This window comes from Phyllostomus discolor, chromosome 12 (genome assembly GCF_004126475.2).
Source record: "Phyllostomus discolor isolate MPI-MPIP mPhyDis1 chromosome 12, mPhyDis1.pri.v3, whole genome shotgun sequence".
NCBI lineage: Eukaryota > Metazoa > Chordata > Mammalia > Chiroptera > Phyllostomidae > Phyllostomus > Phyllostomus discolor.
In genome coordinates, this window is record NC_040914.2 from 63912752 (window position 1) to 63935390 (window position 22639).

The 22639-nt window shown below is 40.5% G+C and overlaps 1 protein-coding gene across 1 annotated transcript in view; it reads left to right on the forward strand.

The window, feature by feature from the left end:
• Positions 1-241: 241 nt before the first annotated feature.
• PMFBP1 (polyamine modulated factor 1 binding protein 1) overlaps positions 242-22639 on the forward strand; it is a 52318-nt gene continuing 29920 nt past the window's right edge. The window contains exons 1-4 of the mRNA XM_028501914.2: positions 242-301; positions 2968-3039; positions 9866-10021; positions 19568-19810. Of these exons, the coding sequence (XP_028357715.1) occupies positions 2989-3039; positions 9866-10021; positions 19568-19810 (450 nt within the window). The 5' untranslated portion in view covers positions 242-301; positions 2968-2988. The remainder of the gene's footprint in view (positions 302-2967; positions 3040-9865; positions 10022-19567; positions 19811-22639) is intronic.

Sequence of the window (22639 nt, forward strand, 5' to 3'; positions counted from 1 at the left end):
AAACATTACTTGTTGCTCTGACCAAGATTTTGTTTTTGCTAATTTTTTTTCTCTGGACACAGCTATCACCAAGGGAAGGCCTACTGGAAAAGCAGACAGCAGAACTTTTGAATGCAGGAAAGCAGTTCTGTGGGCAGTTGCAGCAAATTAAAGATGCCGATGGAGAAGAGGTGTGAGGAAGTTAAGGCCTCAATAAAGAAGCAGGAGACAGCAGCCCGGGAGACATATTGAATAGACTAAGGGTTTGAGGAGAAAAAAGACAGTCAAGTCCTGGGCCCAGAGATTAATATCCACAGATCAGGTAGGGAGCCCCTCCCTCTGTGATGATTTCTCTTCTCTACGAAATATTTGTCCAGCCACACTCCTCAGAGAGCTCTGTGAAGGCTCACGTGATCATTTTATAAAGCATTTGAGGCTCCCTCAAAGCACTCTTCCTTATCCATCTGGCAAACATTACTGTCAAATGCTTCGAAAATTTATCATATAACCCTTCCATTTTTTTCATCATAAGCACTTCCAAATTGCCCACTGCTGTTCTTAATGACTCACAGGATTCCTATGTCTCTTTCATGGAACACAATTCAGCTCTCTCTTCTCCCTCTGACTTAATTTTACTTAGTGAAGTCCAATATATTTCCATGCAAATAGAAGAGCGGGTGCCTTCCACTTTCCCTTCCAAGTACTCCTGGCCCTTGCAGCTATCATTGTGTAACTCCATAGCGGATGAAACAATCACAATCCGGACAATCGTCTTCTGTCTTTGAGACAAGATTGCATTTGACCTAAGAAGCATCTCCTGACTATCCAGTGGGTCTGCCTATGACATGGGTACAATTATCACCCTCTATTTTACAGATGAGCAGGTGGTGTTCAGGCAGGTCAACAAGCATGGCCAAACTTACATGCCAAGAAAGAAATGGGGCCAGGACTTCAGCCCGGGTTGTCAGACTCTACAGCCCAGCATCACTCCCCAAGGATATACTGTCTTACTCCAATTTTGTGTGATGCTTGGACTGAGTTCATGGTTCTTTAGCAAGAAAGATGTCTGTCAAGGTAGAACATTGAGTCAGTAAACCTTAGGGGTAGGAAAGACTTAACAGTCATTTTCTACAGTCCCCCAGTTGGCAGAGGCAGAGGCAAAGGCTCACAGAGATCAATACGTTTCCAAAAGCTACTTTTTGAATTAGGTGCAAAACCAGGTTTAGAAACTTGGTCGCCTAGAGCCCTGTTTAGCCTGTTTATGCCACATTACTTTTCATCTCATTACCTAGTGCTATAGATTAAATGTTTGTGTCCCCCAAAATTCATGTGTTGAAATCTTAACCCCCAAGGTGATGGTTTTAGGACATGAGACATTTGGGAAGTGATTAGGTCATGAGGATGGATCCCTCATGAATGAGATTAGCACCCTTATAAAACAAAACTCACAGAGCTCCCTTGTACCTACCACCATGTGAAATTACAGAACAAAAAAAACAGCCATTACAGAAGTGGGTCTTCACGAGACACCAGTTCTGCCAGTGGCTTGATCTTGGACTTCTCAGCCTCCAGAACTATAAGAAAAAAAAAATCTGTTGTTTTTAAGCTACCCAGGCTGTGATAGCAGCCCAACCAGCTAAGACACCTAGCATGGAAGTCATTTGTGATATTCACCAATAGTTCCTTTGGGGAATAAAGAAAGAAGTTAGGCATGACCATGTGACTTGTTTTGGCCAGTGAAATGGGAGCAGAAGTGAAATGTGTCACTTCCACTTTAAGAACCTCTATGTTATTCAGCAAGTTCCCTTTCTGCTTCCATGGCAACAAGCAACATACTAAATGATAAAGGTTCTACCAGCTGAGGACAAGGAAGAGCAGAGCCCCAGCTGACTCATAAAGGACATGTAGAATGAATGAAAAATAAACCTTCATGGTTATAAGCCACTGAGATTTGTAGCATCACTAGCCTCTCCCTGCTAGGTAAGCCTGAGCTACATCACCATTCCCATGATGCATCTCTGTGCATGAAGATTTAATAGGATAAACAATGCAGCACATCAGAATACAACCCCATAAAACATTCCAAATTCTATGACTCACCAGCATTCTTTCTTCCTCTTGGCTTACATTAGGGGTGGGGGATGTGGTTCATTACAAAGAATAAGTATTTTGATAGCTTCTCATTCTTGGAACTATTCTGCAGGTAAGTGCCTGGTGGAAATTTCCTCTAGTCTTGGAGTTAAACACATAATGAATTAGATTATTTTATTAAACTCAATGCATTATGACCTCAAATACATCATCCTGTACTTACGCACACACATATGCAAAAATCTTTGGCTTTGAGGCTTTTTACCTAGATATTCACAATACATTATGTTTCCTAACTTTACAAGCATCAACATTACAGTAACTTGATGCTTAAATCACATCATCAGATATTTCCAAATTAATAGTTATAAATTAGTGGAGGCTCCTCGTGAAGCAGTAAGGGAGTTTGTGTGACTTTGGGTAAGTCGCTTAGCCTCTCTGGACTTCAATTTCCCTTCCATAAAATAGAAATAGTAATAGTATCTGCCTCCCAGGGTTATCACTAGAATAAAGTTGGGCTGTGCACGTTCCATCTGGTTCATAATTAGTGCATAATGTTAACTGTGTTTGACCCATTGAATACTTAGAAATCTAGAAAGTGAGATCATTTCAGACCTTTTGCTGTCCAAGAAGGATGAATTTAGAAACTATTGAGTGGTGGGTTGTTTGTTTGTTTTTTTTGACGGAGGGAGAAGATGTAAAACCACAGTCGTCTTCTTCCTGGTGAAGGTTTTAACACTTTTGGAAACACAACAGTTGGGTAGGCAAGTAAGCATTGCTAACAATCGGGGAAAATTTTCTGAACTCCCTGCTGAGAACACACATCCAGATGGGAAAACCTTTAAAGGGCTGAACTCACTTATACTTTTTCCATCTTAAATTTTTATACTTTTCCAGGTTTATAACGAAGCTCAGAAAATGCTAAGGCTTAAAGGAGAAATGAGAGGTGCCAAGGAAATGAAAGATGAGGTAAGGCTAACTCCTCTACAAACACAGAGTTGAATCTTTGTTACAAGGCAGTTCTTTTCAAGGTTCATGATTCAAAATTTCAGTAATGAGCATCCAAAAATATCGCAGACAGAGGGCACAGGATTTAAGAGTCCACACTTGAGCGAGGTGGGTCTGAGTCCACACCTAACTGCAGTTTAATACTGAGCATGTTGCACACCCTCTCAGAGCTTCCTTTGCCTTACTAAAAAAAAAAAAAAAAAAAAAAAAACAGGAATAATGAGCACCTATTTCAAAGGCTTGCTATGAGGATTCAATAAAATACTGCATGTAAAACACTACTGCTTGGCACAGAGAAATCACTTTAAAATATTAACTATTGTTGCCAACATTCGTTATCTGGAATGATAGGGAAGGTGGAGTGTTCTGATTAGTCTAATATTTCGGTCAAACTGTGTTTATGTATTCCCTGACTTGTTCCAGAAGGATTTGAGAGGTATGTTTTGATTAGCCTAGGGTTGTCCCACATGACATACGCTTTTTAACAGACCTCCTACCAAGAGGTGAGCAGCTTCTAAAAGAGGTGTTTCAGCTCCTTTCCTGCTGGACTACTAGAGGGACCCATGCAGGATTCGCTGAGAGTTTTGCAGGGATGAAGGATCTGGTATGCATTCTCTAGAAGGATATTCATTCTTTCAGTTGATATCTATGGAGCCCCTTCAATATGCCAGGCATTGTTCTAGGGGCTAGGGATTAAGCACTGAACAAAACAAAGATCTCTGTTCTCATGAAGCTTACTTTCTTTTTTTTAAATTCCCTTTTTAAAAAGATTTTATTAATTATTTTTAGAGAGAAGGAAAGGGAGAGAGAAAGAGAGGGAGAAACATCATGTGTGGTTGCTTCTCGTATGGCCCCCACGGGGACCTGGCCCACAACCCAGGCATGTGCCCTGACTTGGAATCGAACCAGTGACCCTTTGGTTAACAGCCCATGATCAGTCCTCTGAGCCACACCAGCCAGGGCTTAATTGTTTTTTAAAAATATATTTTATTGATTATACTTTTACAGTTGTCCCATTTCCCCCAGCTTTATTCTCCTCTGCCCTTCTCCCTCCCTCCCACCCACATTCCCCTCCCTGAGTTCATGTCCATGGGTCATACATATAAGTTCTTTGGCTTTTCCAGTTCCTATACTATTCTTAACTTCCCCCAGTCTATTTTGTACCTACCATTTATGCTTCTTATTACCTGTGCCTTTTTCCCTATTCTCCCACTCCCCCACTCTGCTGATAACCCTCCATGTGATCTCAATTTATGTGAATGTGTTCCTGTACCAGTTGTTTGCTTAGTTTGTTGTTTTTCGGGGTTTTTTTTTTAGGTTCAGTTTGATAGTTGTGAGTTTGTTGCCATTTTACTGTTCATATTATTGATCTTCTTTTTCTCAGATAAGCCCCTTTAACATTTCCTATAATAAGGGCTTGGTGATGGTGAACTCCTTTAACTTGACCTTATCTGGGAAGCACTTCATCTGCACTTCCATTCTAAATGATAGCTTTGCTGGATAGAGTCATCTTGGATGGAGGTCCTTGCCTTTCATGACTTGGAATACTTCTTTCCAGCCCCTTCTTGCCTGCAAGGTTTCTTTTGAGAAGTCAGCTGATAGTCTTATGGGAACTCCTCTGTAGGTAACTGTCTCCTTTTCTCTTGCTGCTTTGAAGATTCTCTCATCTTTAATCTTGGGTAACTTAATAATGATGTGCCTTGGTGTGTGCTTCCTTGGGTCCAACTTCTTGGGGACTCTTAGAGCTTCCTGGAGTTCCTGGAAGTCTATTTCCTTTGGCAGATTAGGGGATTTCTTCTCCATTATTTTTTCAAATAAGTTTCCAATTTCTTGCTCTGCCTCTTCTCCTTCTGGCACCACTATGATTCAGATGTTGGAACATTTAAACAGAAGTTCCTAAGCCTCTCCTCATTTTTTTGAATTCTTGTTTCTTTCTTCTGTTCTGGTTGAATGTTTATTTCTTCCTTTTGTCCAAACCATTGATTTGAGTCCCTCTATTCACTGTTGGTTCCCTGTGAAATATTTTTCTTTTTTTCACTTTGTGTAGCCTTCACTTTTCCCTCTATTTTGCAACCATACTCAGCCATTTCTGTGAGCATCCTGATTACCAGTGTTTTGAACTCTGCATCTGATAGGTTGGCTTCATCACTTAGTTCTGTTTTTAGGGCTTTGATCTGTTCTTTCATTTGGGCCACTTTTTTTGTCTCAGTGTGCCTATTACGTTGTATGGGACAGAGCCTTAGGTATTGTCAGGGCAGGGCAACCCACCTCCCTGCATTGTGGCGCTGTATGTGGGGTAGGGGTCTGAGAGGGGACAATGCCATTTTCTCTGCTCTCTGCCAGCTTTCAATCACTTCCCCTGAAACCCACAAGTAAATTATGGTGTTGATTGGTAGCACTCACCCTGCTACCCATAAGCAAATTGGGCCCTTCTGGTGCTGATTGTGTACATTCTAGGACCCTGTGGGTCTCTCCAACAAACTCTCCTATGAGGCTGGGAGTTTCTCCACCACCACAACCCCACAGGTTTTTTCAGTCAGAGGTTTTGAGGTTTTATTTCCCCACACTGGAACCCTGGGTTGTGCAGTCCGTCTCACTCCCCATTTGTTCCTCCTGGTTTATCCACATGTGGGACTGCCCAGTCTGCCAGCTGCCCCCTTGCCAGCCACCACTGCCACCTTGCCCAGTCCTCCAGCCACTGCCTTCCATGAGTCCTCTCTGCACTGGCTGCCCATCTCCACCCCTCCTACTGGTCTGGATGAATGTTTTTTCTTTAACTCCTTGGTTGCTGGACTTCCACACAGTTCAATTTTCTGGCAGTTCTGGTTGTATTTTGTTTTTAAATTTGTTGTTGTCCTTTGGTTGTGTGAGGAGGCACAGTGTATCTGCCTATGCCTCCATCTTGGCCAGAAGTCCTGGAGCTTACTTTCTAGTGAAATAATCACTCTCCAAGGATATGATGGAGAAAAGTATGTGGCACCTACCCAAGTGCCAATAAAAATTGCCCATATTCCATAGGTGGCTGACCTCTGCCACATGCTGTGTATATCCTGAACCACATACTTTATACAGTATACCTATTTATAAAGAATTTAGAACACAATAAAATACAAGATATACTCATTCTTCAATATATGAATGTAACTGGTTCCAAATTTTTTGCTCACAGACAAAACCTTGTATAATGCCCATTAACTGCCATCATAAGTAATCAAAAACTCAATGTTCCTATAGATGGAAAAGTTAGTAGTGATATCACTAACAGTGTTTGAAACTACTATATATAACTGTAAACTCTATTATTACACATGCAAAATTTAAAAATTCCTGAAGCAATGTTAATTTTTAAGGTTGCCTGCTTTTCAAAACATAACTCTCACTATAAACTTACATATGTTGAATGGCAGTGGTGGCTAAAGTGGCTTTTCATTGTTGAAAATTGGTTATTATCCTCAAAGAAGATAATTTCCAGAGGGGGTGGGGGCGGGGGGAGAAGACATGCTCTTTGAAAAAGATCCACTTAATCAATACAGAAAATTTGCTTCAGTGCATAACCTATTTTCCAATAACTATCATGAGTTTGGTAACACCTGCAGTATCAGCACTCACCATTTTGCCTGTGGTTGGATGTCACATGCTGTCAAGCTAAGTGACCAGGCTCCAACCTCATCTAAGCAAAACTGGGAATCTGAGCACTTGGCTTATGTAAATGAAAACTAACCTAGCATCACACGCTTGTGATTTCAGCCATCATCAATGACTTCAGGTTTAGGACATGATCAGATGGTGCCTGAGGGTCAGCATTATGACTCTCAGTTCATCTCATGCCCTAGTACTGGTTACAGAGCTTTGATTGATGAAATGTCAGATTAAATCAATTCTTATGACATATTGATACTCAAAAGGCATCTGCCTGGAATTTAGCCTTCAAAAAGTAGATAGGATTAGAAATAGTGTACAGTGACCTCTGTGCGAGATATTAGCAAGAAATTAGGTTTACTGGAACCTCAGAAACATTTGCCTTTCTAGAGTGTGAGGTGAGCACGGTCTCTTCTTACATTTTCCTACAGTAAAAAATAATGCGTGATTCAAGGAAATCATTTTACTGCTCTCCCAGCATTTCTACTCCTCTTCTGATGAATAAAAACCCCTGTATGATTTGGCCTTTAGCAGTGAATGGTTAAATTTTGATTTCAAAAGTAAATTGCATTTGACATCCAGCAAAACACATTTGTTATTCAACTGGTTCAGGGAATCCTCGTAGAAAGATTATTTACTTCAAAACTCATGTGTTATGAACAAAGAAATTACCTCAGAGACTCCGAATCCATGCTAATGCCCAAATTAGATGAGATCATCTACATTAAAGATCTAATTCTGAAGTCCTGGTCATGCAACAGAAAGGGGCTAGCAGGTCTTCAGCCCAGAGGACATCCAAACATGCGGGAAGAGGGGATTTATTTCTTGTCCTGAAAGAGAAAGGGCATTTAACTTTTAACTCAGAGAGGTTCAAGTTGTATAGCGTTCGTACTTCATTGACGAGTCCACAGCATGCCGGGCTTCCTGAAACAATCTGGTGACCTGGTCCTCATCTTAAGTTTAAGATGCATATATTCAGCATCAAGGCAAGAGTACAGGGCATCTGGCATTTCCATAGAGCAGGCATTGTATTGTGACCTAATCTGTTCATAGATGCCAAAGAAAGACAGTCCTGGAGCAAGAGGGGAGGGGATCTGTAGGATCTCACTCCCAAACAAGCTTCTGTATCCTTTTCTTACTGTGGCAGTCGTTACAAAAGGGATTTAAAGCCCTGGGATCAAACTGCTGCTCCTTGCCGAGGCAAGGATTTTGTTTTCCGGTTAGAAAACAGTGTCTGTACTCTTTTTTTTTTTTTTTTTTTTTTTTTAGCTGCTCTACACATATTCTCTTAAGTGAGTCCCTGGTAATTGTCTTAATGGTAATTACATGCTTGGGGCAGTTTGACATCCACTGTTATTTTTCTGAAAGTGAGGAACAAGGGAGGGGGAGGAAGAGGGAGAGTTTTGAGATAATGAAATACTTTTAATGACAGAGCCATGCCGTTAACCTAATTAAACTGTAAAGTGGAAAAAAAAAAGTCCAGGTACTAAATGGAAATGAAGAAATAAATCAGCTGAGACAGCAGCACTTCTGGGAAACCTTCTGAATTCCGCATACTCTGACATTGTAGTGTCCGATTCTCATGATGATTCTCTGGCCCCTCTCAGCCATGAACAGAGGTCTCTTAAACTGACCTGTCCAGTAAGGCTTGATTTATGATGTCCATATCAGGTCTCCTCCACTAGGAATGTGTATTATATAGCTCGTATATTTAGGAAGCCAGAGCAGCCAGTGGGCTGTGGTGACAGAGCACTGGCCACATGGTCGGGAGAGCAGAACTCTCCTCATTCTTCTCCTAACCAGCTATGGGACCTTGTTGCCTGGATCACTTTCCATTTCTTCACACCCATGGCTTGTGTGCCTTGACACCTGTGACTCTCTTAGAAGAATTGCCCTTAGGCTGTTGGGGTCACTTTGCCCAGAGGAGCAGAAAGCTGGAAGTCCTTGGCTGCTTACCTCCCATGCAGCTGCCCTTAGCCATTGACTGGCTGATGCCAAGTCTGACAGCCCAGCTTTCAGTGCACCTGATCAGGACAGACTTTGAGGTGTAACTTACACTCCAGGTTTCCCCGTGGGATCAGGCTAACGCTACTGCCTGCAGGACTATGTCTGAAATCCTGCCCTTGCTTGGTTTCTTCCCCTTCCCTTATCCTGCTTCCCCCACTTGCTTCCTAATTGCTCTTGGGAATGTTTCTTTAATAGGTGCCATGAATCCTCACCTTAGAGCCTGCCCTGAGTAATCTAACATAAGACAGGTACCTACCATAAAAGCACCAGCATCAGTTCCAACATCTGAAACTCAGAAGTGGTGGATAGTACCTGTCCTCATGAGTGTTATGAACAGTGTGCACAGCGTTAGGACTAAAGCACTGGACAGGTTCACAGAGGGCTACTTCCTAATTTCTTTTCACACTGGTGGCAGCCACCCACAACACTGGGAGTCGAAGTTGGCACCCTAGGGTAATGGAGCACCCCCCTTACCACAGCTCCACACCCTAACCCCACCAAATTGCTATGCTTCACACTCTATTAATGATCTCGATCGCTAACTTCCGTTCTGACCTAGCAATAATTAACTAATCTTTTTCACTCATATTCAAAGGCAATGATCTTATATAATCAGCCCAGGGATTTTACTTTTATTCTCATTGGTATATGTCTCCAAAGAAAAAGCACTAGGTTTGCAGGTGAGGGAGGTCTTTTAGTTTAGTGGGTAGGAGCGATAGTTAAGAGACTTCAGAATCCACATCAACTCCATCACTGATTCTCTAGTCTTGACAAGTTCATCTGACATCTCAATATGTTAATTTTATCAGTGGCAGAGCCATTAATATTTATAGGCAATCCACGAGGTGCCTGGAATTATTCTAGGCACTGGCTTCCTCTTGAAAAACGGGGAAGTGTCTGTGATGCACCTACAGCAGTGGGCAAAGATTAATTAAATAAGTAATTGTCTGAATAATACAGAGCACTCAGACACCTCGAAAGTGGAGAATATGTAAATGTTACACGGAATGAATAATAACAGCAGAGGGAAGATGGACAAATTTTCAGCAAATTTAAAGTCTCTGTCAACCAGTTAAGTGAATGAAAGTAAGCATTTTCTTGATGGTTCATAATTGATGCTTCTGTTTTTCTGACTGCACAGGGAGGGGAAAGAGACAGAGAAGTGAGCAGCCTGAACAGCAAGCTCCTGAGCCTGCAAGTTGACATCAAGAATCTACATGATGTTTGCAGGAGACAGGGGAAGACCTTGCAGGAGAATCAACTCTGTGTGGAGGAGGCGATGATGAACAGCAGCCATGTGAGGGTTTCAGCAGCTCCTACCCACCTCTGGTCTCGTGACTTCCACTCTGCTTCTGTTGACAGGAACAATAACAGAAAGTTCTTCCACAAGAGCATTTGCTGAGCAAGCACTGAGAGAATTAAACACATCCCCCCTCTCTCTCTCGTACACAATGCCCCCATCCTGCCCTCAGGACTTTTCAATCTAGCTGTCTCCAAGGTCATCTACATCTGAGGCTTTGTGTTGTCCCTGTCTGGCCTTTCACACCTGTGGATTTGCACCACCTGTGGCCATTGCCCTGCAAGACCAAATTACAGTTTTATAAGGAGAACAGCATCTTCTAATGCATCTTAAACAAACTTCTGAATTAACAAAAAGTAACAATCCTCCCACCTGCTCAGAGGTGTCACTGCTCATAGTTTGGGCGTTTTTTTACATTTAATATTATTTTGTATTAGTTTAAGGTATACAGCATAGTGGTTAGACAGTCACATACTTTACAAAGTATTCCCCCTGCTATTTCCAGTACCCACCTGTCAATTTAAAGTTATTACATATATAATAATAGTTATTACTGTATTTCTTATGTTGTACTTTACAGCCCTGTGACTATTTTGTAACTACCAATCTGTACTTCTCAAGCCCTTCACCTTTTTCACCCAGTTCCCCAACCCACCTTCCCTCTGACAACCATCAGTTTCTTCTCTGCATCTATGAGTCTGTTTGTTTTGTCTGTTCATTATATTGTTCTTCAGATGCCACTTGTCAGTGAAATCATATGGTATTTGTCTTTCTCTGATTGACTGACTTCACTTACAATACCTTCTAGGTCCATCCATGCTGTCACAAATGGTTAAAATTTCATTCTTTTTATGGCTGAGTCGTATTCCACTGTATATATGTACCACAACTTTTTTATCCACTCATCTATTGATGGATACTGGGGCTGCTTCCAAATCTTGGCTATTATAAATAATGCTGCAATGAACATAAGAATGCATATATTCCCCTGGCTGGCGTAGCTCAGTGGAGCGCGGGCTGGGAACCAAAGTGTCCCAGGTTCGATTCCCAGCCAGCGTACATTCGTGGGTTGCAGGCCATAACCCCCAGCAACCGCACATTGATGTGTGTCTCTGTGTCTGTCTGTCTGTCTGTCTGTCTCTCTCTCTCTCCTTCACTTCCATCTCTAAAAATAAATAAATAAAATATTTTTAAAAAAAAGAATGCATATATTCTTTCAAACTAGTGTTTTGGGTTTCTTTGGATATATGCCCAGAAGTGGAATCTCTGGGTCTTAAGGCAGTTTCATTTTTAATGTTTTGAGGCACACGGAGGTATGCCTCAAATATATGCATTCTTTCGAATTAGTGTTTTGGGTTTCTTTGGATATATGCCCAGAAGTGGAATCTCTGGGTCATAAGGCAGTTTCATTTTTAATGTTTTGAAGCACCTCTGTGCATTAGGTTTCCATGATGAGTGCTTCAATCTGCATTTCCACCATCAGTGCACAGCAGTTCCCTTTATTCCACATTCTCGCCAACACTTGTTGATTGTTGATTTATAGATGAGAGCCATTCTGGTAAGTGTGGGGTGATATCTTGTGGTTTCAATTTGCATTTTTCTGACAATTAGTGACATTGAGCATCTTTTCACATGTCCATTGGGCATCTGTATGTCCTCTTTGGAGAAGTGTCATTCAGATCACTTGCCCACTTTTTAATTGGATTGTTTGTGGGAGCTGTTTTTTTTTCTTGGAGTTGCATTGTATGAGTTCTTTATAAGTTTTGGATATTAACCACTTATCAGATGTATCATTGATGAATATGTCCTCCCATTCAATAGGTTCCCTTTTCATTTTGTTGATAGTTTCCTTTGCTGTACAAAATCCTTTTAATCTGATGTAGCTCCATTTGTTTATTTTATCTTTTGTTTCCCTTGCCTGAGCAGATACATCAGAAAAAAGAAAGAAGAAATGTCTGAGATTTTACTGCCTATGTTTTCTTACAGGATTTTTATGGTTTTGAGTCTTATATTTAAGTCTTTACTCCAGTTTGAGTTTATTCTTGTATGTGGTATAAGAAGGTGGTCTGGTTTCTTCTTTTGTTTTTTGTTTTGCATGTGTCCAATTTTCCCAACACCATTTGTTGACTAGACTGTCTTTACCCCATTGTGTGTTCTTGTCTTTTTTGTCAAATATTAAGTAACTATATAGGTGTGGGTTTATTTCTAGGCTCTCTATTCTGTACCATTGATCTATATGTCTACTTTTATGCCAGTTCATGCTGTTTTGATTAGTATGGCTTTGTAGTATAGTTTGAAGTCAGATAACATTATTCCTCCAACTTTGTTGTTCTTCCTCGAGATTTCTATGGCTATTTGAGGTCTTTTGTGGTTCCATATACATTTTTGGATTATTTATTCTAGTTCTGTGAAATACATCATTGGTATTTTTTAGCAGGTGCTCTTCATTGCCACACCTGTAGCTCTCTGCCTTCAGCTTTTCTCCTTGATGCAAGAACCCAATCATAGGATGAGCTGAAATGCAGAAGAGTTAATGCCTCTAGAAGCAGCCCCCAATCAATGACTAATGGAGAATTGGTGAATTAAATAACCTATCTCCCCTACCCCTCAGTTAGAGGTAATTCCTAGCATGCTCTTTGCTCCATTCCCAAGTTCCTCAATGGAACCCAATGCCAGATGCCCACAGTGGTAACTAACTTGATAACACACCCTTTCACAGCTTCCTTCCCTTCCTTGTCTTCTTGTCCTGCTCCACCACCTGAGTTTCCTAAGATCACCTCTCATGTAAACTACTACTTGATACTCTGTTCCTTGTCACAGGGCTTGCTTCCAGTAGTGCTCAAGCCAAGATACTCAGTAACACTTGTCCTACACATATGCGAACAGAAAGACCTCCTGGCATGGTCACCTTAATTGAGACTGTGATTTTGAGCTAATACTTATCTGTTGCCTAAGCAGTTCACCAGCTGAAGCAACCTCACTTCAGCCTAAGGTTTTCTGTCTTTGGAAACTCTGGCACTAAGTCCTTAAACCAGTCTCTAAATTTATCCACAAAAGCTAGGGGGCCAGCTGGAAAATATTTTCCCAAAGCTCTCTCAATACTTTGGGTTTCCAAGAATTCCTTACTTTGTAGCCTTCATTTCCGTTTAGGGATTTGAGTTCTTGGCAACCATAAAGCAGGTACTGGTTGCACAGCAATAGTGCTGGACCCCCAAGTTAGCTTCTTAGATGCTGTGTAAGCAACCGCCATCTTCTTCAACATTTGTGGTCAAGGATCTGGTCTCTCTTCATTGTGCATGTTAGAGTTCTCCCAGGACTTACCACTTCCCTGTAGAAACCACAGATTGTTTCTCTGTAATGCCCTAAAAATGCTACAAACAAAGCAATTCTACCTTATCTTACTGAGCACTGCTGTCCTTTCCCCAGTAAGTCACAACAAATATAGAGAAATCCATTGGTTTTTTAAATGGATCTCAGGAAGGCTATTACCATAATTTACTTCTTTCTAAATATTAATGTTTTAGAATATTTTCACCATTGCTGTCACAAGTTTATTTATTCCCCAAGTCAGGGAAAGCCATGTGGCTTATAAATACCTGGCAACTTGGAAGGAGAAAGATATTAAGTCACATTTTATTATTCTAATTGCCCAGAAGGTCTAACAGCTTGAAACAAGCTTTAAAACAGGCTCTTTTTTTCCTAGCACTTAGTGCAGAATTTAAATTGCAGACTCTGCATACAAATACACAATTAGATGTAGACTTATACTCATCCACTCAGAAAATCCCTGCAAGATCTGCCTCCCATGAGGAAATGTAATATGGGAACAAAGGGGAAACCCAAGACTTTCTGAAATATCGACTGATATCTAACAAGGAGCTGGGGAACTAAGCAGGAGGTCAGAGCTCAGGACCACAGTTATACTAGACAATTAAAATATTGTATCAGATGTTATGTGTAACTGAAGGAGTGGCAGGAAAGGAGTGGGTGATGAGGAAAGAAAATGACATGATCTTGTAAATCAAGAATACACTGTGTTCTAAAACCCAGGAACAGAGCTGGGACTAAGGGAAAGCAAGTGAAGTGCCTAAGTGTAAAATTTAAGGGGCATTCACTCTCAGGTGCCATCCCTGCAGTTGTTCAACTTTGAGACTGAGAGCTTTCTTGTTAATTGCATGTCAGTTGCTTTACTCTGGTCCCCACCCTGACCAGGAATCAAAAGAGGGCCTCAATTAAAGCGAAAGGAAAGAACAACAGAGATATTGTGATGGTCAAACTAGAAAAAGGAAGGGCCTCTTTGAACAATTTCCCAGACTTCTTTGGCCCTGGTGGTAGCATGGGGAGAATATCCTGATATTCAGTAGGGCTCAGATTGTCAAACTCATCTTTGAAGTGTAAGAAGGACATTATTTTTAGCATAAAACTCTGTAAGAACTTTCATTTCTGCAGATAAAAGTAATTAATAGACTTCCAATGAAAATTATCACAGAGATATCACTTTGAATCATTGAGAATGAAAAAAACATTTAAGTGAATATATTAAATATTAATGCAATGTCGGATCTTGGATTGAATATTGGAACATAAAAAAATATATTTGTTGAAAAACTGATAAAATCCAAATAAAGTATTAGTTTAGGTAATGGTAACCTACCAATGTTAATTTCTTAGTTTGGACAAATGTACTACGGTTATGTAAAATTTTAACATTAGGGGAAGCTACATGAAGAGTATATGAGAATTGCCCTGACTGGTGTGGCTCAGTAGGTTAGGCATGGTCCTGCAAACCTAATGGTCACAGGTTTTATTCCAGGTCAGGGCACAAGCCTGGGTTGTGGGCCAGGTTCCAGTCAAAACATGCAAGAGGCAGCTGATCAGTGTTTCTCTCACTCATCGATGTTTCTCTCTCTCTTTCTCTCTCCCCCTCCCTCCCCCTCTTTCTAAAAAATAAGTAAATAGTATCTTTTTTAAAAAGAGTACATGAGAACTGCCTGTACTACTTTTGCAATTTTCTGGAATCTAAAATTATTTCAAAATAGTTCATTTTGAAGTGAATCTCTGGTAAGCAGAGATCACTGATGAGAAAAGTTCTAAACCATGAAGGTGCATCCAAAAGAAATGCTTGTAACTTAACACACAGTTCCACATTCAAGAAAGTTGTAAGAAATGCAATTTGTAGAAGGTATAAAATACAACAGATAAACCTATCTAGTGATTTAAGGTTAAAACAGAGTTACAAGAGAAATATCTCAACACCTCAAAAAGGAAAAGATGTTCATGACAATGACAGAAAAATATGAGACTTTCAGTTCTTAAATGAAGAAAAAGTATCAGCAGAGACCTGGTTATCAGAGCAATTCCAGCCTGAGACAGAAGATGCTTATTTAAAATTAAAATAGGGAATAAAATGGTTAAAAAGTATTTTGAAAAGACCGCTTTGGGCAAATCAGCAGGGCCTTATGACATACTTCGAAGAGTACTTAAGGAATGGCAGGTGTTATTACATAGCTGCTAGCAATTATTTTTGAGAACTCCAGAGAATAAAGAAAGTCCCTGTAGATTGAAAAAGGGTAAATGAAGTGCTCATCTTTTTAAAAAGGGAAAAAGGACAATCCTGATAATTATAGACCTGTCAGTTTAACTTCAATATCAGGGAAAATATGGAACTTAACATCAATCAGTTAGCATCAACTTGAAGAGCACAGAGTAATGGGTGGAAACCAATGTGACTTTTCAAAAGTAAATCATGCCAGGCCAATTAATTTCCTTTTGTGATCAAGTGGCCACATAGGCACAGAGGGGGCAACAGCTATAATTTCTTTGACCATAAGTACAGCTAAAATGTTGACTAAATATGGGAACAGATTCCTACAGGTGGCCAGTGCTCTCCATCTTTTAAAACAGTTGCGGTATGGCATGGCTTAGTGGCTCAGTGGCTCAGTTACTCAGTGGACTGAGCGCCAGCCTGCAAACCAAAAGGTCACCAGCTGGATTGCTGATCGGGACACATGCCTGGGTTGTGGGCCAGGTCCCCAGATGGGAGCATGTGAGAGGCAGCCAAATGATATTTCTCTTCTCTTCCTCCTGTCCCCTCTCTCTAAAAATAATACATACATACATACATACAGTTGAGGTCTGGATAGAAATCTGAGAAACATGGTTGGACCAGATGGCCTCCAGAATCATCTCCAACTCTCAATAGTCATTCTAAGAATTAATCAGACTTCCATCAAATCATTTCCAACTTGCTCATTTTCTCCAGGTCTTAGTTTAAAGGTTAAAGAAGAATCTAATAAAATGCCTGTCTTCATTAGAAAGAAAACTTTTTAAAAAGAAGACAAAGAAGCAATAGGAAATGCATTAATGCCTTTATGATACTGCTCTTTGGCACATATAAGTGATATGAAGGCTTAATCCATAGCATGTCATTTTCTATTCATTTAGAATTAAGAAAAATAATCTTCTGAATACTTAAGGATAAATATGTAGAAATTTAATAGGTCTCAAATGAGTGTAGGCATTTCTCCAAGTCTTTGAAATTTGATTCCTCTAAACTCACAGGTAGCTATAGTGTGCAAATATTTTCTGTCTGTCTTCTCTGTCTGAGGCATTAAGGATGAAATAAACTTCCAGGAGAGCCAGAAAGAGTAAATCAGATTGAACCTACACAATCAGCTGTAAACTTTCTGGTTCTGAGCTGGACTACGCCTCCCTTGTCTGTGCTGCCTCCATCCACTCTCACTAGAAAGGATTTTCTTCTGGGTCTCAGCTCTTACTTAACCAATCTCATTAAAATCCCATCTCTCCAGTTACTCAGACCAAAACTTGAGAGCCATCTTGCCTTGGATGACCATCATCTCCCACCATCACACATCTAACACAGTAGCAATTCTTGTGGGCTCTACTTTCAAAATATATCTAGAATCCAACCATTTCTTCCACCTTCTACCACCTTGCTACCACCTTGGTCTAAGCTGTCATCTTCCTTGCCCTCATTCTTGCAGTAGCCTCCTGGTTGGTCTTCCTGCTTCTGCCTCCCTAGAGTTGATTTTCAACAGAACAGCCAGCATGTCCTTTGTAACATCTAAAGGAGATCAGGTCATTCTCCTCTGCTCCGTACCCTCCAATGGTCTTTCACCTCCCTGAAAAGAAAAGTTAAAGTCTTTAGAATGGTATATGTTGCTTTAGAGAACCTCACCTTCCTTTCCTTTCATTTCACCTGGTACCACTCTCCCCTTTGCTCTCTCTGCTTCAGCCAGAACAAGTGACTCCTCAAACATCGCTGGGCTCCTCTCACCTCCAGGCCTTACCACTTGCTGTTTTTTCTCCCTGAAGTGTTCCTGCTGTAGACTCCCGCCAGGCTCCTTCCCTGTCTCCCTCAAGTCTTGGCTCAAACGTCACCTTCTCAATGTGGTCCTCCAAGAAAACACTTAATTCAGAATTACAGTTTTCTCCATCCTGGCATTCCTCCTCTCCCTCCCCTGCTTCACTGTCCTCCATAGCACTTTGTTCTTTTAATACACTACATAATTTATTTGTTTGATTCCCCCCCTCTCTTTTCTCTCCCTCCCCACCCCCATTAGGTGCAAACTACATAAAGGCAGAAATTCTATGTTTTATAGACTTCTGTATCCCTGTTACCTAGTACAGTGCTCAGCATATAGTAAGTACTCCATAATATTTGCTGAACAATTTAATAAAAATATAATATTCACACAACAGCTACTATGTTAATATTCATAGCATTATTTATAATAGCCAAAAAAATCCAAATATCCATTAACTGCTGAACAGATGAACAAAATATGGTATATTTAGCAATACAAAAAACACAATACTGGTTCTTGCTAGAACCTGAATGAACCTCAAAAACATTATACTAAGTAAAAGAAGACAGACACAAAAGATGACATTTTATACAATTGCATTTATATGAAATGTCTGAAAGGGTAAATCCGTAGAGGCAGAAAGCAGATTAGTGGTTGCCTGGAACTGAGGGTAGAAACAGGAGTGGCCAATGGGCATGAGGGGATTTTTTGAGGTGATGGAAATGTTCTAAGACTGAGTTGTGATAATGATTGCACAACTCCATATTGCTACAAATCATTAAATTGTACACTTACAATGGTTGAATTTTATGATATATAAAGTATATCTCAATCAAACTGGGTTTTTTCAAACAGTTAATTTTTTTCAAAGTCTGAAAATACTCCATAAATGAGGCCAAGGCTACATGCTCAAATTCATGGGAACCAATGAGAGTGCTCATTCTCTATGTTAGTTCCTTCCCTCTTTCAATACCTAGCTGTGTATGAATCTCTAATCTAGGCCCTCTAGGTGCAGACATGGCCCCTGCCCTCCAGGAACTTATAAGCTACTTACCATATGAGATACACAGAGATCACTACAATGCAAGGCAGAATGTGAAATGTCATGTTAAGGGCATCCCCATAAGGTCTATGGTGTTGATGCAGACATCTTTGCAGGCAAAATAGGAAGGAGAGCAGGATTTGGACAGGGTTTTAAAGAATGAATAAAATGATAGCAAGCAGAGAGAGGAGCTAAGGGCTACCCACAGGCCACCCTCATCATCCACTTCTCTTCTATATGTCTTCAAGCATGTTGGGCAAGAAAATATAGACACATCAATGTAAATATCTCAGTTGTTCTAGAGAAACAATTGAGGGATATATCCTACCAACAAAATATTGATGCAAAGTAGGTGTTCAACATATGTTCACTGAAGGAATGAATGAAAATGTAGGATGGGTCTAGAAGCATTTCAGGGGAATTGTGGATTGGCAGGGAGATTGACCTCTCTCTCTCTCTCTCTCTCTCTCTCTCTCTCTCTCCTCTCTCTCTCTCTCTCTCCCTCTCCCTCTCTCCTCATCCACCATCTCTGTCTCTCTCTTTCTTCCTCCATCCCTCTCTCTCTGTCTTTCTTTGACATATACACACACACACTCACTCAACATCCGCAAGGTTACATCTTCCATCAGGAGGAGGGACAGAGACAGGCCTGAAGAGTATCTCTGCCCCCCATTTCCCACCATCCAGAAACCTGTTTCCTTAAAAGCTCACCTAGGAGTTTACCCTTTGATCTAGGCATTATTAATAATTGAGATTAGTTCAAGAACTGTGACCAGAAATCCATTACCTTCCAGGTCAGCTGTGTTATCTTTATAGGTGAAGACAAAACATAAACATATTATCACATATATCTTTATACTACTCTCTAGGTCCTTCACGTGTGTTTTTTCTTCTGACCTAAATAAGATGAATGGTAGGTCTAAATAGTCAGAACAAACTGTGGAGTTTTTTCTTCTTTTAAATCCTTCTTATGGAGTAGAAATACAAAATGGTGTTTCATTGTGAATAAAGCAAAGTATTTAATAAGTTCCCTGTAGATGAAATGATAAAAGGATAGGTAGATGGATGTGAATGGTGGACGTAAATGGTTGAACAAATGAAAAAAAATTAAAGAATGAATGCATACTTAGCAGTATTCTAAAGCCTTTTCTGTATATTTGATCTCGATTGCAGAATAAAAAGCAAGCGTTAGCATTCGAGGAATCACAGATGGAGTTTGGGCCCAGTAAACAGTGCCATCTGAGACAGCTCCAACAGCTCAAGAAAAAATTGCTGGCCCTTCAGCAAGAACTGGAGTTTCGCACAGAGGAGCTGCAGACTTCTTACTGTTCCCTTCTGCAGTATCAGTCTGTCCTAGAGAAGCAGACTTCTGACCTGGTTCTTCTTCACCATCACTGCAAAATGAAAGAAGATGAGGTATAGATAGACTTACTTTGGAAATTTCTCATGTGCCCATGTACCTACAGAAATCAGGCCAAGCCTACTAGGAAGCAAACATTGGATTTACAGAGGGGCGCTTTGCAACATCTCGAGCAGGTTTTATCAACTTTCCTTCTTTAATTCTTAATTTTTTTTTGAAGCCGAGCAGCGAGAACTAAACAGAATGGCGTAATTGGGTGAGAGCTCCAGTATTAATACATGTGGGGTATGTGATACATGTGTGTGTGCACACTTGTGTGTATGATATGTGTGAAGGACCAGGGTTCCATTTTATTACCATTGCAATTTAAATGTAAAAGGGTCTAGGTCTCTGAGGGTCATAAAAAAGGGCATAAGGTCTATTAAATGAACCATTTTTATAAAAAGTAAGTTTTGATAATCTATAAATTCCTGGCATTGGCACAGTTGATAATATAACCAGATATTGAGTGTGAGTCAGTCGCTGAGAATACCAGATCAGTCATTTTGTTCAGATGGGAGTTTGAGATCATCTAGACTTAGTTTAACTGTATTCTGGACGTTCATTTCTATGCACGTCCCAGGGCTGTGTTTTTTAAACCAAAGAGAGAATACTTATGGAATCCCAAATACATTCCAAAGACCAAAGCTATAAAAGAACTTAAGCCAGTTGAGCAATGGCAGCACTGGCATCAGTAAAACCATGGGCTCTAAGTAATGGGACGGGCAGCCTCCCCTGGCATTTCTTCCTTTGTCTTTAAAGATAAATTTCCAAGGCCTATCTTGGATAGTGATGGTGGTGTGTGTGTGTGTGTGTGTGTGTGTGTGTGCGCTATTGCTTAAGGACTAACTCCGGGGGCTTTTTGAGGGGCCTTAAAGAACACAGAATTTTTTAAAGGGAATATTATGGCCAATGAGAATTTGTTAAAAAGGGTTGGGTGGGAAAGGAACTGAGAAAGGATACCCTACAAAATATAATCTGGAACAAAACTGGTGAGCATAAATCATGGTGTAATAAAGTTAACACAGGACTGTTGTTAAAACTCAAAACTCACTATAATTTAAACAAGAGTCCAGCCTGGATAAAGTGGCCCTGAGTTAGTTGTGATTCAATTTGGCTGAATATAACAGAAAACTCCCAAGTAATAGCACTTAAATAAGATAGTTTTTTTCTATGACATATAAAAAAAGGTCTAGGACTGTTACGGTAACTGTGTCATCGAGTACCGAGGGTCCTATCTTTTAGCTCTACCACCAGCTCACGGCTTCCATTTTTTAGATGGCTGCTGGAGCTCCAACCATCACATCCTTGATCCAAATAATCAGGATGAGGTTGGGGAATGTGAAGAAAAGGCACACGCCTCCCTTTTAAGGACACTTCAAAAGCCCCACACACTTTCACTTATGTATCAGTGGCCAGAGTTAATCACATGGCTACAGCTAAAGAGCCAATGAAATGTGCTGTTTTAGTGAAGTACACTGCTGTCCCAAATAAAGTCAAGGTGCTATAACTAATGAGGAAAGGAAGAAGTGATACAGCAAGTAGCAGTAGCAATAACAGTCACCGATACCGATCCCAAACCAGGAAAGCACTGGGAAAACTACTTTAGGCATTCTGCCAAACTCCCTCAATATTTATTACTCAGAAGCATCAAACTTCTGAGTAAGACTGGGTTTCCCAACAGCAGACCCCAAGACAAGGAGATGGATATTGGTAGTTAATTCAGGAGGTGATCCTAGGAAGCAGGGTGAGAGAGTAGAAAGTAAGTCAAAGGACAGGGAGCCCAAAAAGAAAAGCTAGTAAGACCATTGTGGTAGACAGCTGGGGTTCAGTCCCTGGAGAACTCGGGGAAATGGTGTAGAATATACCCAGTCATTGGTTGAGAACTGCATTGAGAGTATTAACACCCCAGTACTTGTAACCTGCCTTGTGCTCCTCTGCGTGGGTGGGCCCCTAGGGCCAGAACATCTCTTAGACAGAGTTGAAAATGCTTGTGGCTGGAATGCATTTAGCATGCAAAGGATCGGTGAGTGCCAAGGGCATATGAGCAGGCCACTGGCAGCTTCTATTATAAACGTTTGAATATAAAATATTCCTTTCCTCTTTCTCCTTACCTAATAAACACCTCCAACTAAGCAATCCTTTCCTAAGAAGAATCTCAAATGGCAGGCAGCAACTATAACGAGCTTAGACCAACAGAACATTGTTCTATTTTAGTTCCACACTGAACTATTTGAATCAAAGTTAAGGCTTCCTTGGCAATTCTTTGTTCTTAACTCCTTCCATACGTGTAATTCAAGCCATGTAATTTAGCACTCTCCACTATGTACAATTGTTTGCTAATTTTAAATCATCTCTCCCCAAAATTGTCAGAGTTTATAAACTCTGAGTGAGGAGCCTATGTCGTATAATATTATGTACCCCCTCAACACACAAGACACTGCTCATGAGCATTCAATAAATATGTCAGTTGGTTGGCTAATTAATTGATTAGGAAGAAAAGGAATCTAAATAAAGATTGTACAAATCCCAGAGGAACTTCGGGTCATGTTCCCCCACTGTCTCTAGGGAACTTTGCTGACAAGGACCTGTGTACACAAGGTGCTCTACATTTCCTAAATTAGACCTCTAGAGAATACCTAGGGAAGAGAGAATGCTGGCATTTCAAGCCCTTACAAAATAGAACTATACAAATTTATTCCTTATTAATCAACTAACAAGTCTTTATGAAGTTCTTACTATGTGCCAGGCCGAATGGAAAATAGATATGGTCCCTGCCTTTAAGAAGCTTACCGTCTAAATAGGATAACCTTTTATATTTCTAATCATTAACAATCTGATATTAT